Source organism: Lampris incognitus, chromosome 9, assembly GCF_029633865.1.
Source record: "Lampris incognitus isolate fLamInc1 chromosome 9, fLamInc1.hap2, whole genome shotgun sequence".
Lineage (NCBI taxonomy): Eukaryota > Metazoa > Chordata > Actinopteri > Lampriformes > Lampridae > Lampris > Lampris incognitus.
Window position 1 is genome coordinate 51,021,373 of NC_079219.1, and position 20,611 is coordinate 51,041,983.

A 20,611-nucleotide genomic window follows, 5' to 3' on the forward strand; every position below is an offset into this window, starting at 1 on the left:
CTCAGAGAGCGGGGGGGTGGGGGGGGGTGGCGGCCAGGTGCAATTACGGGAGAAAAGGGGGGAAAAATGGGGAAAAAAATCAAGGCGACTGATCACCGATACTGGGAAACGATATACATTTGTTGTAAAAAGGAAACTCTTGGTGTCAAGATGTAGAAGAACACAAACTCCAACACAAAACTTCATTGGAATGCCTTTAACCATGTTAGATCAAGAGTACTATTCACTAACTTGAAACACAACGTGCAGAGAAAGCCCAGCAGCAAGAAATAACATCGCAGCCTAGCAACTTTTTTGCTGGTCAGCTGGCTAAATGATGGATCGACAAATGAACTTGATGACGTTCGCTATCCCATTCAAGTTAGCTCTATGAGACAACACCAGCTTACATTACTATGACAACTGGCTACCTAGCTAGCTAAAATGGAAGGAGTCTCTGTCTATGTATGCATGTCTGTCTGTTTACACTTGGTTTTAAAATGCGTTTTGACCAATCGGATCACAAGTGGACAGCAAGACACATCGCCGCTTACACCCGTGTCTATCATGCATCTCCAAATGCGTCCTGCTGACCACTTGTGATCAGATTTCGTGACTCCGAAGAAGAAGATTTCCTGTTACATCCTTGTTGGGAACGCATCAGGACGCATTAGCGTTTACACTCCAAAAGATATGTGGTCTGATGTGCCCCAGCCCACCTCGGCAAGTGCTTTGAGTAACCGGTTCACAAAACGTTTTGGTGGTCGTTTACACTTGTATTTAGTGCTGTCCACTTGTGATCCGACCGTAAAAAACGCATTTTAAAACCATGTGTAAACGGGGTCTGTGTGTCCTAGGGATGCCATCCTCTATGTGGAGAAGTAAGGGGCGCCCCCCTCCCAAGCTCCCTGCCACAAGTCCTACACCCCCCCCACCCCCCAATGATCTAATGTTTTTGGGACTCCAATATGTCGATACACCTGGTTTGAAGTGCTTTATTGCACGACAAAATAACAAAAGCACTTAGAATTAGTGTAACAAAAACTGTTTATTATATTTGTATTATACTTTGGGTTTGTAATAATATGAATATTGGATCTGATAATTAGCTAGGCTGGTCGACCTCTGATTTTTTAGTATGTAAATCATGTTTGAGTATTTTGAAAAGCATTGTATAAATAAAATGTATAATAATAACAATATGATTATATAATTGCAGTTAATATTTACAGATTGTTGTACTGTTCAGCTTGTGTGAATTCTTTATTCCCGACTTTATTTTCAAGCGCATTAAAAAAAATTGCTGTTTTGCAAGATATAAAACCGTAGCAACAATAGTTATGATAATCATGATACAGATCACAAACAAACATTTCTACAAACCCAATTCCAATGAAGTTGGGACGTTGTGTAAAACATAAATAAAAACAGAATACAATGATTTGCAAATCCTTTTCGACCTATATTCAGCTGAATACACTATGTCTGTGAATGTTCTCATTCATCCAGGTCATGGTTATCCAAAGGAGTTGAATCAAGTGCAACTGGACTTGGATACACTACAAAGACAAGATATTTGATGTGCAAACTGATAAAATTTATTGTTCTTTTGCAAATATTCACTCATTTTGAATTTGATGCCTGCAACACATTCCAAAAAAGCTGGGACAGGGGCATGTTTACCCCTGTGTTACATCACATTTCCTTTTAACAACACTCAATAAGCATTTGGGAATTGAAGACACTAATTGTTGAAGCTTTGTAGGTGGAATTCTTTCCCATTCTTGCTTGATGTACGACTTCAGTTGCTCAACAGTCCGGGGTCTCCGTTGTCGTATTTTGCGCTTCATAATGCGCCACACATTTTCAATGGGAGACAGGTCTGGACTGCAGGCAGGCCAGTCTAGTACCCGCACTCTCTTACTACGAAGCCATGCTGTTGTAACACGTGCAGGATGTGTCTTGGCATTGTCTTGCTGAAATAAGCAGGGACGTCCCTGAAAAAGACGTCGCTTGGATGGCAGCATACGTTGCTCCAAAACCTGTATGTACCTTTCAGCATTAATGGTGCCTTCACAGATGTGCAAGTTACCCATGATGCCATGGGCACTAACACCCCCCCATACCATCACAGATGCTGGCTTTTGAACTTTGCGCCGATAACAATCTGGATGGTCCTTTTCCTCTTTAGCCCGGAGGACACGACGTCCATGATTTCCAAAAACAATGTGAAATGTGGACTCGTCAGACCACAGCACACTTTTCCACTTTGCGTCAGTCCATCTCAGATGAGCTCGGGCCCAGAGAAGTCGGCAGCGTTTCTGGGTGTTGTTGATATATGGCTTTCGCTTTGCATGGTAGAGTTTTAACTTGCACTTGTAGGCGTAGCGACAAACTGTGTTAACTGACGATGGTTTTCCCAAGTGTTCTTGAGCCCACGTGGTAATATCCTTTACAGAATGATGTTGGTTTTTAATGCAGTGCCGCCTGAGGGGTCGAAGGTCACGGGCATTCAATGTCGGTTTTCGGCCTTGCCACTTACGTGCAGAGATTTCTCCGGATTCTCTGAATCTTTTGATGATATTATGGACTGTAGATGATGAAATCCCTAAATTCCTTGCAATTTTACGTCGAGAAACGTTGTTCTTAAACTGTTGGACTATTTGCTCACACAGTTGTTCACAAGTGGTGAACCTCGCCCCATCCTTGCTTGTGAACGACTGAGCCTTTTGGGGGGGATGCTCCTTTTATACCCAATCATGACACTCACCTGTTTCCAACTAACCTGTTCACCTGTGGAATGTTCCAAACAGGTGTTTTTTGAGCATTCCTCAACTTTCCCAGTGTTTTGTTGCCCCTGTCCCAGCTTCTTTGGAACGTGTTGCAGGCATCAAATTCAAAATGAGTAAATACTTGCAAAAAACAAAGTTTATCAGTTTGAACATTAAATATCTTGTCTTTGTAGTGTATTTAATTGACTATAGGTCGAAAAGGATTTGCAAATCATTGCATTCTGTTTTTATTCACATTTTACACAACGTCCCAACTTCATTGGAATTGGGGTTTGTAAATCATAAACTGATACGGCTAATTATCAAGTGCCCACATATTGCACTTATCTGCAGAAGACGTCTTCACTGCATTAAAGAGTCTGCAGGTATTTCTGATGAGTTGTACAAAGCAGTAAATCACTAAATCTGCAACTGGCAGTCGATCCGTGATAGTTGGGGCTGAAAGTGTACAGGGGCAGGTACGTTCCATTTATATCCCCGCCCACTTTCCCTCTTTTTTTTTCCTTCCCATTTTTTTTCTCCCCAGTTGTATATAGCCATTTACCCCACTCTTACCCACATCCGGCTTCCCACCCGCAGACATGGCCAATTGTGTCTGTAGGGACACCCGACCAAGCCGGAGGTAACACGGGGATTTGAACCGGCTATCCCGATGAAGGTAGGCAAGGGCATAGACCGCTACGCTACCCAAATTGAAAAATTGCTACCCAATTGAAAAAAAAGAGGGTGGGGGGGATGACGCAACCAATAAAACGCAAGGGAGGCTTCCAAACGGTGGCCCACAAACCAACGGGCGACGTCCCGGTGGCTCCCCTGGCTCTGCTCAGCCTCCTGACGTGTTTCCACTGACTCATAGCGCCAACTGCTGTTGTGGAGGGTGAATTACTTGGAACATTTATGAGAAAATTCTCAGCACAATTACGGTGGAAAGATCGTGCCAAGTCACATGAAATTTTTGTTGTGTTTGTAGGAGATTTTTTTTTTACTTGTTAAGACTTGCTGTATTTGTTTCTGAAGCATGATGTATTATAAATATGTTGTGTATTTGTTTGATACGTACATTTTGGATTTACAAAACAAAATGCATTAGTTTGCTAATGCTGTTAACAGTGGCAGCTGGTGCTAACAACTATTTTTTGGGGGGGGGGTCAATTTACCTTGGCACAGCACACCTGACAGCTGCTTTAATGTCCACACAGTCACAGAACTATTAAGAAGGACAATGTAGCCTATAATCTATTTATAGGCTACATTGCCCCCCCAATTGTGCTTGGCCAATTACCCCACTCTTCCGAGCTGTCCTGGTCGCTGCTCCACCCCCTCTGCCGATCCGGGGAGGGCTACAGACTACCACATGCCTCCTCCCATACATGTGGAGTCACCAGCCGCTTCTTTTCACCTGACAGTGAGGAGTTTCACCAGGGGGACGTAGTGTGTGAGAAGATCACGCTATTCCCCCCAGGTCCCCCTCCTCCCCGAACAGATGCCCCGACTGACCAGAGGCGCTAGTAAAGCGAGCAGGACACATACCCACATCCGGTTTCCCACCCGCAGACACGGCCAATTGTGTCAGTAGGGATGCCCGACCAAGCCGGAGGTAACACAGGGATTCGAACAGGCGATCCCCGTGTTGGTAGGCAACAGAATAGACCGTTACACTACCCGGACGCCCCAAGCTGTGGAATAATCTTACCCGTGAACAGCTCTTTAGTCACATGGCAGTAATGTACACTTGACACGGTGGTCTCTTACCTTGTAGTTGCGGCAGGTCGGATTGAAGGCGTTTGTGCCACAGGCAAACAGCGTCTCGTCGTTGCGCGGCACCAGTACTTTGATGTAGTTGTAGCATTCATCCTGTCGGAAGAAACAGCCTAATGTCCACGTTAATGTACAACGGCAACTTCAGGACTCCTGATGTCTTAACCAGATGAATGAGTCTTTTTCTGTCTTTCTTCAGTATCCTGTCTATCAAATGGAAAAGCTGTCAAAAGTACCCCAAAATCTATTAAAAAACAACAACCCACAAGCACACTTGGGGAGAGAATGAAAGCCTTAACCCTGGCCGTGTTAGTGGACTTTAATCCATAATTACTGAATAAAATCACAGAAAGTTGAATCAGTTCATCTGGGCACAACGTTTATTGAGAGAAATGTCTCATCACTCATCTAAGTGACCTCTTCAGTCTCAGCTGACTGCATACCTGCAGTCAGCTGAGACCGAAACCAACGATCGGTTTCATACAATGTGACCCTTAACTTACAATGGCCATTAAGTTTCATTGGCCATGTGTACTATTCACAGAGGATTGGGGAATAGTTGCAGTCACAGCATTGTAAGATGGTGGCCATATTTGTATATGAAACTGATCGTTGGTTTCGGTCGTTAAGCCACTGTATTGTTCATAAGGGGGGGGATACCTGCAGTCAGCTGAGACTGAAGAGGTCACTTAGATGAGTGATGAAACGTATCTGTCAACAAACTTTGTGTCCAGATGAACTGATTCAACTTTTTGTGATTTTCCTACCTGGATTATTGAGCATGCATCAAGACATACAGAATAAAATGTGGTTTATTGAAGAAAGTTCCCCCCCCAGAATTCCCCCGGTTTCAGAATGCATTTTTCCACATACGGTTTGATATGGATTTCAAAAGGTGAGCGCTTTTTCATGTGGATCTGGGGGCGAGCAGACTGTGCTATGAAATTACCACAGACAGAGCAAATGACAAAAAAAAAGAAGGAAGAAGTCCTGAGTTGGGGTTCAGGTGTCCTAATTGTTGTTGGTGGTGAAGGAGGAAATGTTCCTTTTTTGTAATGAGGGGGCTCACACGCCCCCCACCCCATGGGTTCCTATGTCAATGACTAGACGGTTGGCAGCCTCTTGCCCACCACCTACACAATCCCTACAGAGTCTGTACTGACTGACACATACACACACAGGAAGTCCTCTCTTTCTGGTAGACATCACATACCATGATCCCCAGGCTGATCCTTCTGCTTTTACTTCCGCTCTGGGGAGGCTCAGTCCAGCTGTGACTCCTAATGGCTGTGATTATTATAAGCTACCTGCACATCTTTAAGACAAAACCTCCATGAAGGAGTGATGGAGACTTAGATTGTAGACTGAGACAATGGAGTAAGAAGTGATGAGCGAGAGAGAGAGAGAGACGGAGGGAGAGAGATGGTGAAAGAGAGGGAGAGTAAGTTTGTGTGTGTGTGTTTGTTAACACTCACGCTGTTTTTCCCTCTCACTGTGCATTTCTCCACATCCTTCGTCTTCCAAGTCAGTTTCTGGAAGAAAAAAAAGAACAGACAGCCAACTGTCAGTTTAAACACGAGCCCTTTTTCCACCATCCCAGCTTTTGTTGCTCCCAATCACTCAAGTGCTGTTACCAGACAGCTGTGATGAAAAGCTCATTAACTTCAATAAACCAGCGGCACTAAACAAACAAAAGAGACGGGTATCAGAGGGACTGGAGGGGCCTGAGCAGCCTGTCAGCGGGCAGCTGAGCGTTATGGTTCCTCGGTGATAAAAATCACTCTTACATCACACATAACACTCCCATAAGGCTCTAACGAGATATATCACACAGCCAGATTGCATGCGAGCACGTCCCAAACCAACCGCCAACAAACTTGTAAACTAATTCACAGTTTCTAGTTTTCTTACCTGGATAACTGAGCATGCATCAAGACACTGGGGGCGCTCACATTGTCTATAAATACAGGACTGTGCGGACGGCCCACACCTTTTCAGTCTTTTCATAGTCCCACGGCCTACATTTCCCATAATCGTTTGCGCGTTAATTTCCTTTTCCGCCGGAAGTTAGACTGTAAACAACATGGCGTTGTCCACGGATGACGAAGAGGAGCTTTTTGTTAACATAGTGTAACGTGCATGGATAAGGAGACACGCTGGCCGCTGGCTGGCGGGGGTGACCCTTTACTCGAGCGGTTAGCGATGCCTCCTGCGGTGCGGGCGATACGGGTTCGCTTCCCCGCCGCGGCAGCTCCTGTGGTTGTTGTCCCCCGAATTCGCTACAATGTTTTATTTATTAATTTTTTATCATGTACAATTGTTTTTTTTTACGTTGCATTGAGGAAGAAGAGCTGCTCTGTTGCCAGGCTACGCTGGGAAGAAAAACCTTGCGGAGGTGGTATGTTCCACCACTTAACCAAGGGAGGGATAGAGAGGGGGGAGTTCGGCATGTACGTGAGGGGATATGAGAAGTGCGGATGAGGAAAACATCGTCTCCATCCTGTATAAAAGTTGTAAAGCCACGATGAAGAAACTAAAGAAGGTTTCCGGTGCCACACGAAATTGCACGTCGAAGTGAAGCAGTTTCATGCCGAGCCATGTTTTGTGTGACACGGTACGCGAACGCGACGGACACGCGGTCGCGTCATTTTAGTCCGCGCGGACCCCGTACGTCAAGACTACGAACTGGCCTTAATACAAATACACACACACACACACACACACACACACACACACACACACACACACACGTATACAAGATTAACTGACCACAGGTGAGGTGAGTCAACTGGTCTTTGACCTGATGGCAATGTCCCCGGTTATAATCCGACACATTAACCCTTCCGTCTTGTCACTCTTCACTGTAGTTCAAATTAAAAACTAAAAGAAAAAGGATCCACAGGTGAATTCTACACCGTGTCAGTGATGATCAGCAGTCAATTAGCCCCAATTAACCTACAAGCCATCATCCATGGCCCAGGCAGTCACACACACTTTGGTTGTCCCAGCGCTAGCTAACTAACCTGTCTCCGCTGGGCGGCCTGAGATAAGAATAGATCCATCAACATGTTAACAAGCTCGGCTGGTTGAAGGTGTAATGTGCTGCCCAGCAGCTCTCATCCACTGCCAAACCTGCGGGCTAATTTACTGAGCTCGCTCCCCTGTGTGCTTATCAATACCACCGAGGACACTGGGAAATATTGTTTGTACATTCACAACTGGGGCATTTCGCTGTTGCTGTAATCAGGAATGAACATATATATATATATATATATATATATATATATATATATATATATATATATATATATATATATATATACACTACCGTTCAAAAGTTTGGGATCACCCAAACAATTTTGTGTTTTCCATGAAAAGTCACACTTATTCACCACCATATGTTGTGAAATGAATAGAAAATAGAGTCAAGACATTGACAAGGTTAGAAATAATGATTTGTATTTGAAATAAGATTTTTTTTACATCAAACTTTGCTTTCGTCAAAGAATCCTCCATTTGCAGCAATTACAGCATTGCAGACCTTTGGCATTCTAGCTGTTAATTTGTTGAGGTAATCTGGAGAAATTGCACCCCACGCTTCCAGAAGCAGCTCCCACAAGTTGGATTGGTTGGATGGGCACTTCTTTGAGCAGATTGAGTTTCTGGAGCATCACATTTGTGGGGTCAATTAAACGCTCAAAATGGCCAGAAAAAGAGAACTTTCATCTGAAACTCGACAGTCTATTCTTGTTCTTAGAAATGAAGGCTATTCCATGCGAGAAATTGCTAAGAAATTGAAGATTTCCTACACCGGTGTGTACTACTCCCTTCAGAGGACAGCACAAACAGGCTCTAACCAGAGTAGAAAAAGAAGTGGGAGGCCGCGTTGCACAACTGAGCAAGAAGATAAGTACATTAGAGTCTCTAGTTTGAGAAACAGACGCCTCACAGGTCCCCAACTGGCATCTTCATTAAATAGTACCTGTTAGAGCCTGTTTGTGCTGTCCTCTGAAGGGAGTAGTACACACCGGTGTAGGAAATCTTCAATTTCTTAGCAATTTCTCGCATGGAATAGCCTTCATTTCTAAGAACAAGAATAGACTGTCGAGTTTCAGATGAAAGTTCTCTTTTTCTGGCCATTTTGAGCGTTTAATTGACCCCACAAATGTGATGCTCCAGAAACTCAATCTGCTCAAAGAAGTGCCCATCCAACCAATCCAACTTGTGGGAGCTGCTTCTGGAAGCGTGGGGTGCAATTTCTCCAGATTACCTCAACAAATTAACAGCTAGAATGCCAAAGGTCTGCAATGCTGTAATTGCTGCAAATGGAGGATTCTTTGACGAAAGCAAAGTTTGATGTAAAAAAAATCTTATTTCAAATACAAATCATTATTTCTAACCTTGTCAATGTCTTGACTCTATTTTCTATTCATTTCACAACATATGGTGGTGAATAAGTGTGACTTTTCATGGAAAACACGAAATTGTTTGGGTGATCCCAAACTTTTGAACGGTAGTGTATATATATTCGAATTCGGGGGACAACGCAACCACAGGAACTGCCGCGGCCGGGAAGCGAACCCGTATCGCCCGCACCGCAGGAGGCATCGCTAACCGCTCGACTAAAGGGTCACACCCGCCAGCCAGCGGCCAGCGTGTCTCCTTATCCATGCACGTTACAATATAATCTGAATTAAATCAGTGTGGTCCTGTGTGTCATGCACAACCGTATCCTGGCAGGACACACCGGTTGTTTTTGGGATGGACATTTTGAATCTTTAGAAACAGGACGCTGAAACCACAGAACCGTCCAGCCACCGCAGATGTTATGTTTGGTGGGAGGCTGTGGCTGAACCCTGCGCCTCGAACATCAACTTATCAAATATTTCCATCTAAAAGCTCAACAGAAATGGGGCATAATAGGCACCGAGTGCTTTCTCGGCAGAATATTAGCAGAGCCTCTACTTGTTGTTACCAATTCCCAAACCCACCCGCGTCCCTTCAGGCCCTGGAGTGGAACGCCTCCAATGAGCTTCTCCCACATGGAGGATCTGATAGAATTCAGTGGGAGTCAGCATTATGGAAATAAGTCCTTTCTTGGCCATGCTCTATTTGGTTTCACTAATAATTACTTGTTCCCACCTAGGTCCTTGGAGATCAGCGAAGGAGAGATGAGCCTGAGGTGTGATGGAGCATAAACTGGTTTAAAATGGAGCCACAGTAGACGAATAGATCTATCATGATATGGATGAGTCACCTTTTTTTTGGGGGGGGGGGGTTTCTCCCCGATTGTATCCGGCCAATTACCCCACTCTTTTGAGCCATTCCGGTCGCTGCTGCACCCCCCCTGCCGATCCGAGGAGGGCTGCAGACTACCACATGCCTCTTCCCATACATGTGGAGTCATCAGCGCTTCTTTTCACCTGACAGTGAGGAGTTTCGCCAGGGGGACGTAGCGTGTGGGAGAATCACGCTATTCCCCCCAGTTCCCCCTCCCCCCTGAACAGGCGCCCCGGCCAACCAGAGGAGGTGCTAGTGCAGCGACCAGGACACATACCCATATCCGGATTCCCACCCGCAGACACGGCCAACTGTGTCTTAAGGGTCGCCCGACCAAGCCGGAGGTAACATGGGGATTCGAACCGGCGGTCTCCGTGTTGGTAGGCAACGGAATAGACCACTACGCTACCCGGATGCCGGATGCGTCATTTTCTGATGCTGTCACTAAAGTCACATGCTAACATTCAGACAGAGAGGTTAGAGCAGTTACTCTGCCATAGTTTGTGGTTGTCTACATGTTGCATGTGCTATGTGGTGAGTTTGGTTTTGTTTATCACCAGTGTCTGAAGTGGGCTGGTACTACTGTTCACTGGACCAGCACTACGTTTTGCTTTTAGAAGTACAGGGACATTTTCTTGCGTACCGTGATTTCATATAAACTCCATATATGCCATGTTTATGGCCCTGCTAGCTTCGCTTGTTGACTGGCTCTCTGCCTCACAAGTCACTGTGTTCGTTTATAGTCCAAATTTTGATTTTCAAATTTGGTGGTGTCCATTTATTAATTATATGAAGTGCTTCTCTACACAACATCACAACATTCCCTTATCATATTTTCATTCAAATCTGATTTTCATTGCCATCTCTCATCGCCCCACACTGGGAATCACTGGTGAGAGTGTAAAAGGGGCAGATGGCTAGCGTCATTAAGTTTCCTGCTCATATTTTACCCCCAAACTGGGTGCGGCACAAGTCTAAATAAGTGACGGGGGGAAAAAATCATCACTTAAACACACCTATTATCTGTTCTCAAACTGAAAACGTGTGGGGGGGGGGGCAACTGGCTCGTGTTGCTCAAAAGTTTTGTCATTCAATGCCCAAATCAATAGCTGCTTTTATGGAGTGGTGGCCTCGTGGGAACAAATATCTGTGTTAGAGGATAATCTAAACAGATGCAAACATGAATCCATGTGTTGAAGGGCTTTTATTTAAGTGCAATCATGTCTGGCAAATGAGATTCAGATAGCAGAGCGCGGCACTTCAAAAAGCCACGAGAGCGCTGCTCCACTTCTATTGAACGCACGTCTGCAGCGAGATTGCTTAATGCTTGAATGAAAAGACAGGCAAAGGGTAGAGAGGAAAATAATGAGATACAAACATTTCCAGGAGAATTTTGTGTCACAGAGGGGTGGGGGGGGGGGGGGTACAAGAAAAAATCTTCTAAATTACAAAGAGCCATGCCTCGCATCAGAGGCGGTCAAAGGCTTGGGCAACAGAGGCAGCTGCTTTTGGCAGCAACTGGCAATATTGGTGGCAAAAAAAATTTTTTTCTTTTATCATTGTTACACCCAATATTTTATAAATCTACGGAGGCCCTAAAATCCTGAAAGGTGAGTTTTTTTTCTTGTGCGCACAAGTTATTATCTTGTGGGAACAAGTAAATTATATTGTGGTAGGGCCAGCAGGGGGAAATTGGGATTGGGCCTTTGTCGAACAAATTTCTTATTGCTATCCTTTCAATGCCCAGACCTAATGCCTCAAAATGTTTAGCAGAAGTTGGTACATCACAGATATGTAACTCTGCTTGTCAGCCAGCTCAACTTCATGTCTTGTTTTGATGCAGTTAGGTTTTACATGGATTTCATGGTTATAAAAGTTACTCAGCTCTTGGCAACCGTGTAAATATGTAAATTGTATAGATAATACAAATGAAGAAGCATACAATTAATCAACATGACATAAATCTGGGGTTTTCATATTTAAAGTGCCGTTCTTTACAATATGGAGATGTTGGGGAGGGGGTGGCAGGCAGCCGCGGTACATTGACACATAACTGCATAAAGAAGGCAGATTTGTACGGAGCCCCTAATGTCCTGAAAGGTGATTAAAAAAAACATTTTTTTTATCTTGTGCACACAAGATAATTATCTTGTGAGAACTAATTAATATCTGCATAGTAAAGGCATGGTAGGCCTATACTTTGAAGACCATGGGGGTTTATTGCATTTATAGTGTTGGATTTTGTTGATTTCTCAAGTATGTTTGAAACATTGCGGTGTTCATTGCTTTATTTGAGCGGTCAACTTGCTGTTTTGGTGAGTTAGCGGGTTGAAGATAGCTTTCTGCTACTCACTCGTTTTACCCAAGTGTGCGCACAATATAATTTACTTGTCCCCACACGTTTTGGAGTGCCCTCTACTGGGTGGTGGCCCTTCAGAATGGAGCTACAAGGGGTAGGGTTTTAAATCTTTACCTAGGAAATGGGACCCCACCCGTTACGTCATCGCCATTACTGTTACGTCTGCTGCTCGGAGTCGTCTGGTTTGCTCAAGAGCACCAAAGCAGCAGAGAAACAGGCCAACATCGGTTTGACAACTTTCGTATACTATTTCATCATTAAATTTACTTCTGAGAATTTTTGGGGTGAGAAATCAACCATGTAGATTTTGAATATTGTCAGATTTCCGAAAATTGATAGTGAATTGAAAATTTGCTTCAATGTTTTCGGAGTTGAGAAGTTCCACCAACTGGCGACCAGCCACACTCACAGACCCCACTGTGAGCTGGCGACCAGCCGTCCAGTCATGCTCAAAGACTCCGCTGTGAGCTGGCTGGAGCTCTCTCAAGAGACCGGTCTTTCAGACAAGAGACTTATTTCCCCATTGATGGATGGTTTGTTTAAATATCAAACAAATGTCCATTATAAAATTAATGGCACAGGGGCATCCGGATAGCATAGCGGTCTATTCCGTTGCCTACCAACATGGGGATCATCGGTTCGAATCCCCGGTGTTGCCTCTGGCTTGGTTGGGCGTCCCTACAGACACAATTGGCCGTGTCTGCGGGTGGGAAGCCAGATGTGGGTATGTGTCCTGGTCACTGCACTAGTGCCTCCTCAGGTCAGTCGGGGTGCCTGTTCAGGGAGGAGGGGGAACTGGGGGGAATAGTGTGATCCTCCCACACGCTACGTCCCCCCAGTGAAACTCCTCACTGTCAGGTGAAAAGAAGTGGCTGACAACTCTACATGTATCAGAGGAGGCATGTGGTAGTCTGCAGCCCTCCCCGGACTGGCAGAGGGGGTGGAGCAGTGACTGGGATCTCTCGGGAAGAGTGGGGTAATTGACGGGATACAACTGGGGAGAAAAAAGGGGGGGAAATAACAACACTGATTTTAAGGCAAATTACTGTTGGGAGTACTGATATCAGATTTTTGATTTTGATATACTTTGTTAATCCCCGTGGGGAAATTATGCGCTGCATTTAACCCATCCAAGATGTGTAGCTAGGAGCAGTGGGCAGCCGCTGTGCAGCACCCGGGCACCAACTCCAGTTCGTCTTCCCATGCCTCGGTCAAGGTCACAGACAGGAGTATTAACCCTAACATGCATGTCTTGTGAGCAGGGATGAGCAGGGAAGTGCAGAAAATTTGCAGCTGAATCATTTTCAAAGCTTCATACACAGTTGTGGTATTATATGAGGAAGTCGAGAGTGGCAGAGAAGTATGTAGGAGTGGTGCAGGATATGTATGAGGGCAGTGTGACAATGGTTAGGTGTGCAGAAGGAATGACAGATGGGTTCAGGGTGGAGGTGGGATTACATCAAGGATCATCTCTGAGCCCTTTCTTGTTTACAATGTTGATGGACAGGTTGATGGACGAGATCAGGCAGGAGTGTACGTGGACTATGATGTTTGCAGATGACATTGTGATCTGTAGCGAGAGTAGGGAGCTGGTTGAGGAGAGCCTGGAGAGGTGGAGGTATGCACTGGAGAGAAGAGGAATGAAAGTCAGTAGGAGCAAGATGGAATACCTATGCATGAACGAGAGGGGGGACAGTGGAATGGTGAGGATGTGATGAAGGTGTACGAGTTTAAATACTTGGGGGTCAGCTGTTCAAAGTAACAGGGAGTGCGGAAGAGAGGTGAAGAAGAGAGTGCAGGCAGGGTGGGGTGGGTGTCAGGAGTCATTTGTGACAGAAGGGTACCAGCAAGAGTTAAAGGGAAGGTTTACAAGATGGTAGTGAGACCAGCTATGTTATATGGTTTGGAGACAGTGGCAGTGATGAAAAGACAGGAGGCGGAGCTGGAGGTGGCAGAATTGAAGATGCTAAGATTTTCATTGAGAGTGACAATGAAGGACATGATTAGGAACGAGTATATTAGCGGGACCGCTCAGGTTGGACGGTTGGGAGACAAAGCAAGAGAGGCAAGATTGAGATGGCTTGGATGTGTGGAGGAGAGATGCTGGGTATATTGGGAGAAGGATGCTGAATATGGAGCTGCCAGGGAAGAGGAAAAGAGGAAGGCCGAAAAGGAGGTTTATGGATGTGGTGAGGGAGGACATACAGGTGGCTGGCGCGACAGAGGAAGATATAGAAGACCGGAAGAGATGGGAACGGATGATCCAATTGTGGTGACGCCTAACGGGAGCAGCCGAAAGTAGTAGTAATAGTAGTAGTAGATACACAGGACATAAAAATAATTGAACTGTCACTGGCAAATTGTCATTTACACGAAGTTCTATTGACATTGTCAGCGAATTTACTGAAATGCTTGTTATAACGATCCAATTACCTATTCCTTTTAATATACATTAAGCTAAGATATTCCAGTGGATTTAAAAAAAAATCCATGATTGTTTAGTAAGGTTTATGGGCCTCTTTCCCTGCACCAGTAGACATGTTCCATGTTAGACTGCCTCAGTTCGCAAATTCTGGGAATTTTCTTCTACCACTCCGTTCTGAGTTTGCATCTGGAAACGTTCAGTTTGGAGGGCTACATGACCACTACCCCTTGATCCCCAAAAGAAACAGGACACCCTACCCTACATGGCTGCGAGCAAAATGGGGGAGTGGGCCAAGTGGTAGGGCCAAGGTGGGGAATTGGGATTGGGCCAGAATGTTCGATATTTAAGAAGGTTGGTCCAGTTCATCTGGAACTCCAGATGAACCTAACCCTAACCCAATTCCCTTGATATTGGAGCATGCTACAAGTGACACACAAACAGCCAATCTTTTAATTAGTGTGTAAGTGATCACTTTTTTAACGTGTTGTTCGGTTGCATGTGATAACAACAGAAACAGCATGGAGTGAGAAAATAATGAGTGCAGACGGGGAGCAAATTGTTGACAGAAAAGGACAGGTCGGCTCACCAGTATGGCATTTTAGTTTTTTCCATGGCGTGTGCGCAACTGCCACTGTGGGCTATGCGTTGCAAATTGTGGTCACTCACTCACGGACGACCTGAGAGGGACATTTAATAGGACCCACCATGGGTCTGGATGGTTTCATTCTTGTTTTAAGTCTGACCGATATCGGGACATCGTTGTGTGTAAACTGTGCAGGAAAACCATCCTGACAAACAGCGGGAATACCATCCATCCATCCATTATCCGAACCGCTTATCCTGCTCTCAGGGTTGCGGGGATGCTGGAGCCTATCCCAGCAGTCATTGGGCGGCAGGTGGTGAGACACCCTGGACAGGCTGCCAGGCCATCACACAGGGCCCACACACATTAACACCTAGGGACAGTTTAGTACAGCCGATTCACCTGACCTACATGTCTTTGGACTGTGGTAGGAAACCGGAGCCCCCGGAGGAAACCCACATACTAGACACGGGGAGAACATGCAAACTCCACACAGAGGACGACCCAGACAACCCCCAAGGACCTTCTTGGTGTGAGGCGACCGCGCTAACCACTGCGCCACCATGCCGCCTCAGTGGGAATACAACAAACATCTCATCACCTTAGCTGCTTCCACCCTTTGGAGTAAAATTATTACACGTGTACCTTGATAAATGAAGTGGTTAAATTCAAAGTAAGGTGGTTAAATTCAACCTTTTTTCTCCTGGTCTTTATTAAAAATGGGTCATTAAAAATTCGTTATAATTATCGATAGACTGAAATGAAATATTTTATGGTGTTAAATTTGTTAGCTATATATGGCCAGCCCTACATGAAAAGCTATCAAAAAGATGCAGAATGTGGAAACTGAATAGAATTAGACTGAGACTATACATCTTTTTAACGGGAATGTGCTGAAGAGAAACCGACAGCATTCTCAGTCCATTTCTAACAGAAGCAGGTGGCGTGAACAACTATTAAACAACTATTAAACATTTTAAGTCAGCAATGTCATATCAAAAACAATACTGTCAGAAAAGGTTTCAAACAAAATCAGAAGGGAGCTGAAATTATAAACAGCGGGTTAGAAAGAGACAATATAAATGGGTCACAAAATTAAATACAGGAGAAATTTGATTCTAAAAATAAGACACAACCAACCTCAGTTCATATGATTTATATTGATGACGCCGATGTGACGTCCTGCAATCTCTATTTGGGCTGGTTTCCAGTCATGAGCTGCATGCAAGCAGGTACAAATCTTTGCAAGACTAATCAAGAGGAGTTTTCTCAACGCAAGATGAATAATCTTGCTCAAAATCTCCTTTGTAAGACTACCGATCTTGTTAGACAAAAAATAAGACTCATCGTCTTGACACAAGATGATTTCACTTGGTAGAATTTCAGCTTCTGCAAGCCTACCTGCTGCGGGATGATCTGCTCAGAGGAGGTGGCGAGGTTGACGGCGAACACGTGGTCCCTAACAGGAGGTGAAAAGACAGCGTTAGTGGCCCCTCTATACTCCCCCTTACAACCTTTTAAGTGCAGTCCTCTTTGGAGCTCTGAATCTCTCATTTCACTATGACCAGCTTTCCGAAAAACAAGCAAACAAGAACAGGAGTTATTTTCCATTAAAAAGAAAGAAAGACAGATTGTTGTGAGCAGAATGTTGCTCAATGGTACTCTGAGGAGTGCATTACTGATGAAGCACATCAAATGCATTTGCTGGTTTTCACCCAGCGATCACAAAACCTCTGACCAGATAGGAAAATTTTCCAAGCACCAACATTAAACCGCATGAATCACTTCATGAAGGGAGCAGAGCACTTTGTTGCGTGCAGCTGCGGAAAATATGAAGTCCATTTAGATACATTATGAACCTCTGTACCTTTCTGGACAGAGTTCTTGGCAAGCGAAGCTCTGTAGTTTGGGACGAGGGCCAAAACTGCAGCATAATGTATTCCGTGCAATGAAAATGGACAGAAGAGGTTGGACCAAATACTTACAGATAATTAACCTTTGAAACAAGAGATGAGGGGAGGAGCTATATGTAATGGGACGCCCAAGAACAATTTGTGAAGGTGCTGGCAAAATGATATTGATCATAACTTGGTGTTAAGATGAGCTGGATGACAACTGACCAAGAGTGGTTAGGAATTAACGGTACAAACCCCATATTATAACAAGACATACATACCCCATATAATAATAATAATAATAATAATAATAATAATAATCAGGGATGGCTGGTATAAATGGGCTAACAGGGCTAAACCCTCCCTATCTTTTACAATAAAAATGATAAAATTATTGTTAAAAAAAACCTTAGAACAGATTGTTTTAGGTTTTGGTGGAACCTAGAGCAGCAACAGCACCAAACAGTGACCAGAAAAACACAGGACATATCTAAATGGGCTTATTTTTCACAGCCCAAACACTGCAGCATCAGCATCCATTCATCTTCGTATTAAGTGAGTGACAGGTGTTGTGACACGCCCCCTTGGTGAAAATTCATTCAGGACTTCTGACCAATGACAGTGGAAGTACAGAGTGAGGTGCTACTTGTGTGCGCGCGGGCGTTAGCATGAACAAGATGGATTGTTTACTTTATCATCCATTTTCTTCGATGTCTTTGGAGAAAAAAATGGGAAGTGAAGAGACCGGGGACACGTCGTCCAAACGATGTTCAAATAACACAACTGGACAAACGACAAAATCGTAAGTTTATGTTACTTGGTTTCGACAAAAGGACTGGCTAACGGCAAGTGTAGCTAACTCACTTTTCTGTTCCCCATGCTAGCTTTCTGGAGGAGACACAGCTTGGACCCAACAAGGAATTGTGGATTTTAAACATTTAGCCAACAAAATTGGAAACGTGTGTGTGTGTGTGAGAGAGAGATGCAGACAGTTTTTTAGCATCAGGCTATTCTTGTGGGTACTCCTCTATAGTGTTGTTGTACAGCCCTCGCTATCACACGGTAGGGGCATCCAGGTAGCGTAGCGGTCTATTCTGTTGCCTAACAACACGGGGATATCCGGTTCGAATCCCCGTGTTACCTCCGGCTTGGTCGGGCATCCCTACAGACACAATTGGCCGTGCCTGTGGGTAGGAAGGCGGATGTGGGTATGTGTTCTGATCGCTGAACTAGCACCTCCTCTGGTCGGTCGGGGCGCCTATTCAGGGGGGAGGGGAAACTGGGGGGAATAGCATGATCCTCCCATGTGCTACGTCCCCCTGGCGAAACTCCTCACTGTCAGGTGAAAAGAAGTGGCTGGCGACTCCACATGTATCGGAGGAGGCATGTGGTAGTCTGCAGCCCTCCCCGGATCGAGGGTGGAGCACCAGATACAATTGGGGAGAAAGGGGGGGGGCAGCTATAACAAGGTATATCGTGTGTAGTTGCTGTAACGTGGTATCTGGGATGTGATGCTGCTGTTGCTGCAGCGTGAACTATGATGGGTATAATGCATCTGTTAGCCCACCCACCCAATATCACCACCAACCATCACTGATGATAATAATAATAATAATAATAATAATAATAGCTGATTCGGAATTAATATTGACACATTTTATTTCAAGTATATTAAACTAATGTGATTCATTTTCAAATCTTCAGGATCCTCAGTAAAGTTTTTTTTTTCTATTCAGAAAAGTATTCAGCCATCTAATTAGGAGATTTTAGACGTTGGACGACAGGTGAACATAATTAACTTCCTGGCAGGATAGAAAACCGGCAGCGCTGAGATTTCCTGAGGACTGGAGTTAAGAGGCACAGAGCTTTTCCTGCCTTCAGTCCAACACCTAAACCCAGGTTCCACGTAGTCACGGCCCCATGTAAAGAAGGTTTTCATGGCTGAGGACTGACCTGGCAGCGATATAGAGGATGTGGTTGATTCTTAGCATCCTCTGGAAGTCCAGGCCCAGGCGGACCGTGTCGTTGTCCGACATGAGTCCCTGGAAGCTGGGGTAGAGGTAGGAGTCTGTATGGGATGGGAGGCGGAGAGACGATAAGGAAGCATTTTGGGGTGAACTCACAATTCTAGACATTTCAGGCTAACACTCTCCCGGCTCAGAAGGTTTGCTCTTATGTTAAGGTCGAAAAAACTTCAGACAAACTTGAGTCGTTCTTTGCAATTTTGTCTACAGTCCACTATGCTTAAAACCTGAGAACACTAGTGTACCTCTACATTACATGAGAGAGGAAAACATGGCACTTTGCAGAGACGCCCTTAAATCCCCAGTGCCAGTTATAACCTGTTGAGTAAATGTAATCCACTTTAAGGTTGGAAGAACTTAAGATAAGAATGTCTAATTCTTGGCAATTTTGTCAACAATCACTATACTTGAAAACTGAGAACACTGCACATTTCTACAGTATATAAGAGGGAGAAACAGGGGACTTTGTACAGAAGCACTAAATCAGAACCAGAATCACGTTTATTGGCCATGTAGGTTTGGACTTACATGGGATGTGACTGGTTTTGTGGCTCTCTCTGTATGCTTAACATAGACTAATAACACTACAACACAACAACCTTCAGATATAATACACAAGGATTGACTTATACAGGAGAAATAAGAGGTGATAAAGTGCAATGGTGCAGAGAATACATCTAAGCACTTAAGTCCTCGGTGTTTAGTCGAGTATAGTAAAGACAGATTTTTGCCAGTTAGGACTCTTGAGGTAAAAATTATCCCCTTTGCAATTCAGAAGCCTTATTGTAGCTGAAAATGTAGATTTTGATTCAATGTTGAAGAGTAACATTATCCTCCAGTACTGCAGACAAAAGTGCTTGGACGTGGAAGCATGGATGCAATGATGGCAGGATTACTACAGGAAACACGTATTATACTTGCTGAGAGATTTCATCAAGGATTGTTAGATACACAAAGTCTAGTACTTCATATTTATGAAATGAGCAAAAATATACACATCAGCAAAGTGTCCACAGCTTCAAAATACATTTACTTCATACTTAATATGGTGTCACACACTTTATACTAACAGTTCTGGTCAACACTGACTGTAAAAATGGATTCACCCCAGTTATTGGAAAGATGTACAAAGACCGCAGTAGGACTACAATAGCATAAGTCAGACACATTCAGTAAGTAATGAAACCATCAAACTTTTGTAGATACTCGCTTAAGAAAATCTGGGACGTTTGGATGGAAAAGCTAGAGAACATATGTTAATATACCCTCTTGGGTTTCGACAATTGGGGCAAAAATGGATGATAAAATAGCCGTCTCAGACCGACTTATAGAATAACGGCTGAGACGTACGAGTTTCCTAACTGACGCGTGTGAGGCCGGCTGAGGACCAGGCAACGTATCTGAGAAATGACTGAAAAATGGGGTTATGTGGTTGCCGTGTGTTTAAAACATCTTTTTTTCCCCTCCCAATTTGATATCAGAAGTCGGTTCACAGTTGGCATGAATTCACCAGCAA

General features: G+C 44.4%; 1 protein-coding gene across 2 annotated transcripts in view; it reads right to left on the minus strand.

Annotated features, from left to right (window-relative positions):
- Positions 1-20,611, minus strand: part of sema6e (sema domain, transmembrane domain (TM), and cytoplasmic domain, (semaphorin) 6E) — a 224,375-nt gene that overhangs the window by 73,046 nt on the left and 130,718 nt on the right. For both annotated transcript variants that reach the window (XM_056285729.1, XM_056285728.1), the window contains exons 5-8: positions 19,025-19,139; positions 16,578-16,635; positions 6,005-6,061; positions 4,524-4,625 (exon numbers count right to left, since the gene is read on the minus strand). In XM_056285729.1, coding sequence (XP_056141704.1) covers positions 4,524-4,625; positions 6,005-6,061; positions 16,578-16,635; positions 19,025-19,139 — 332 coding nt within the window. The remainder of the gene's footprint in view (positions 1-4,523; positions 4,626-6,004; positions 6,062-16,577; positions 16,636-19,024; positions 19,140-20,611) is intronic.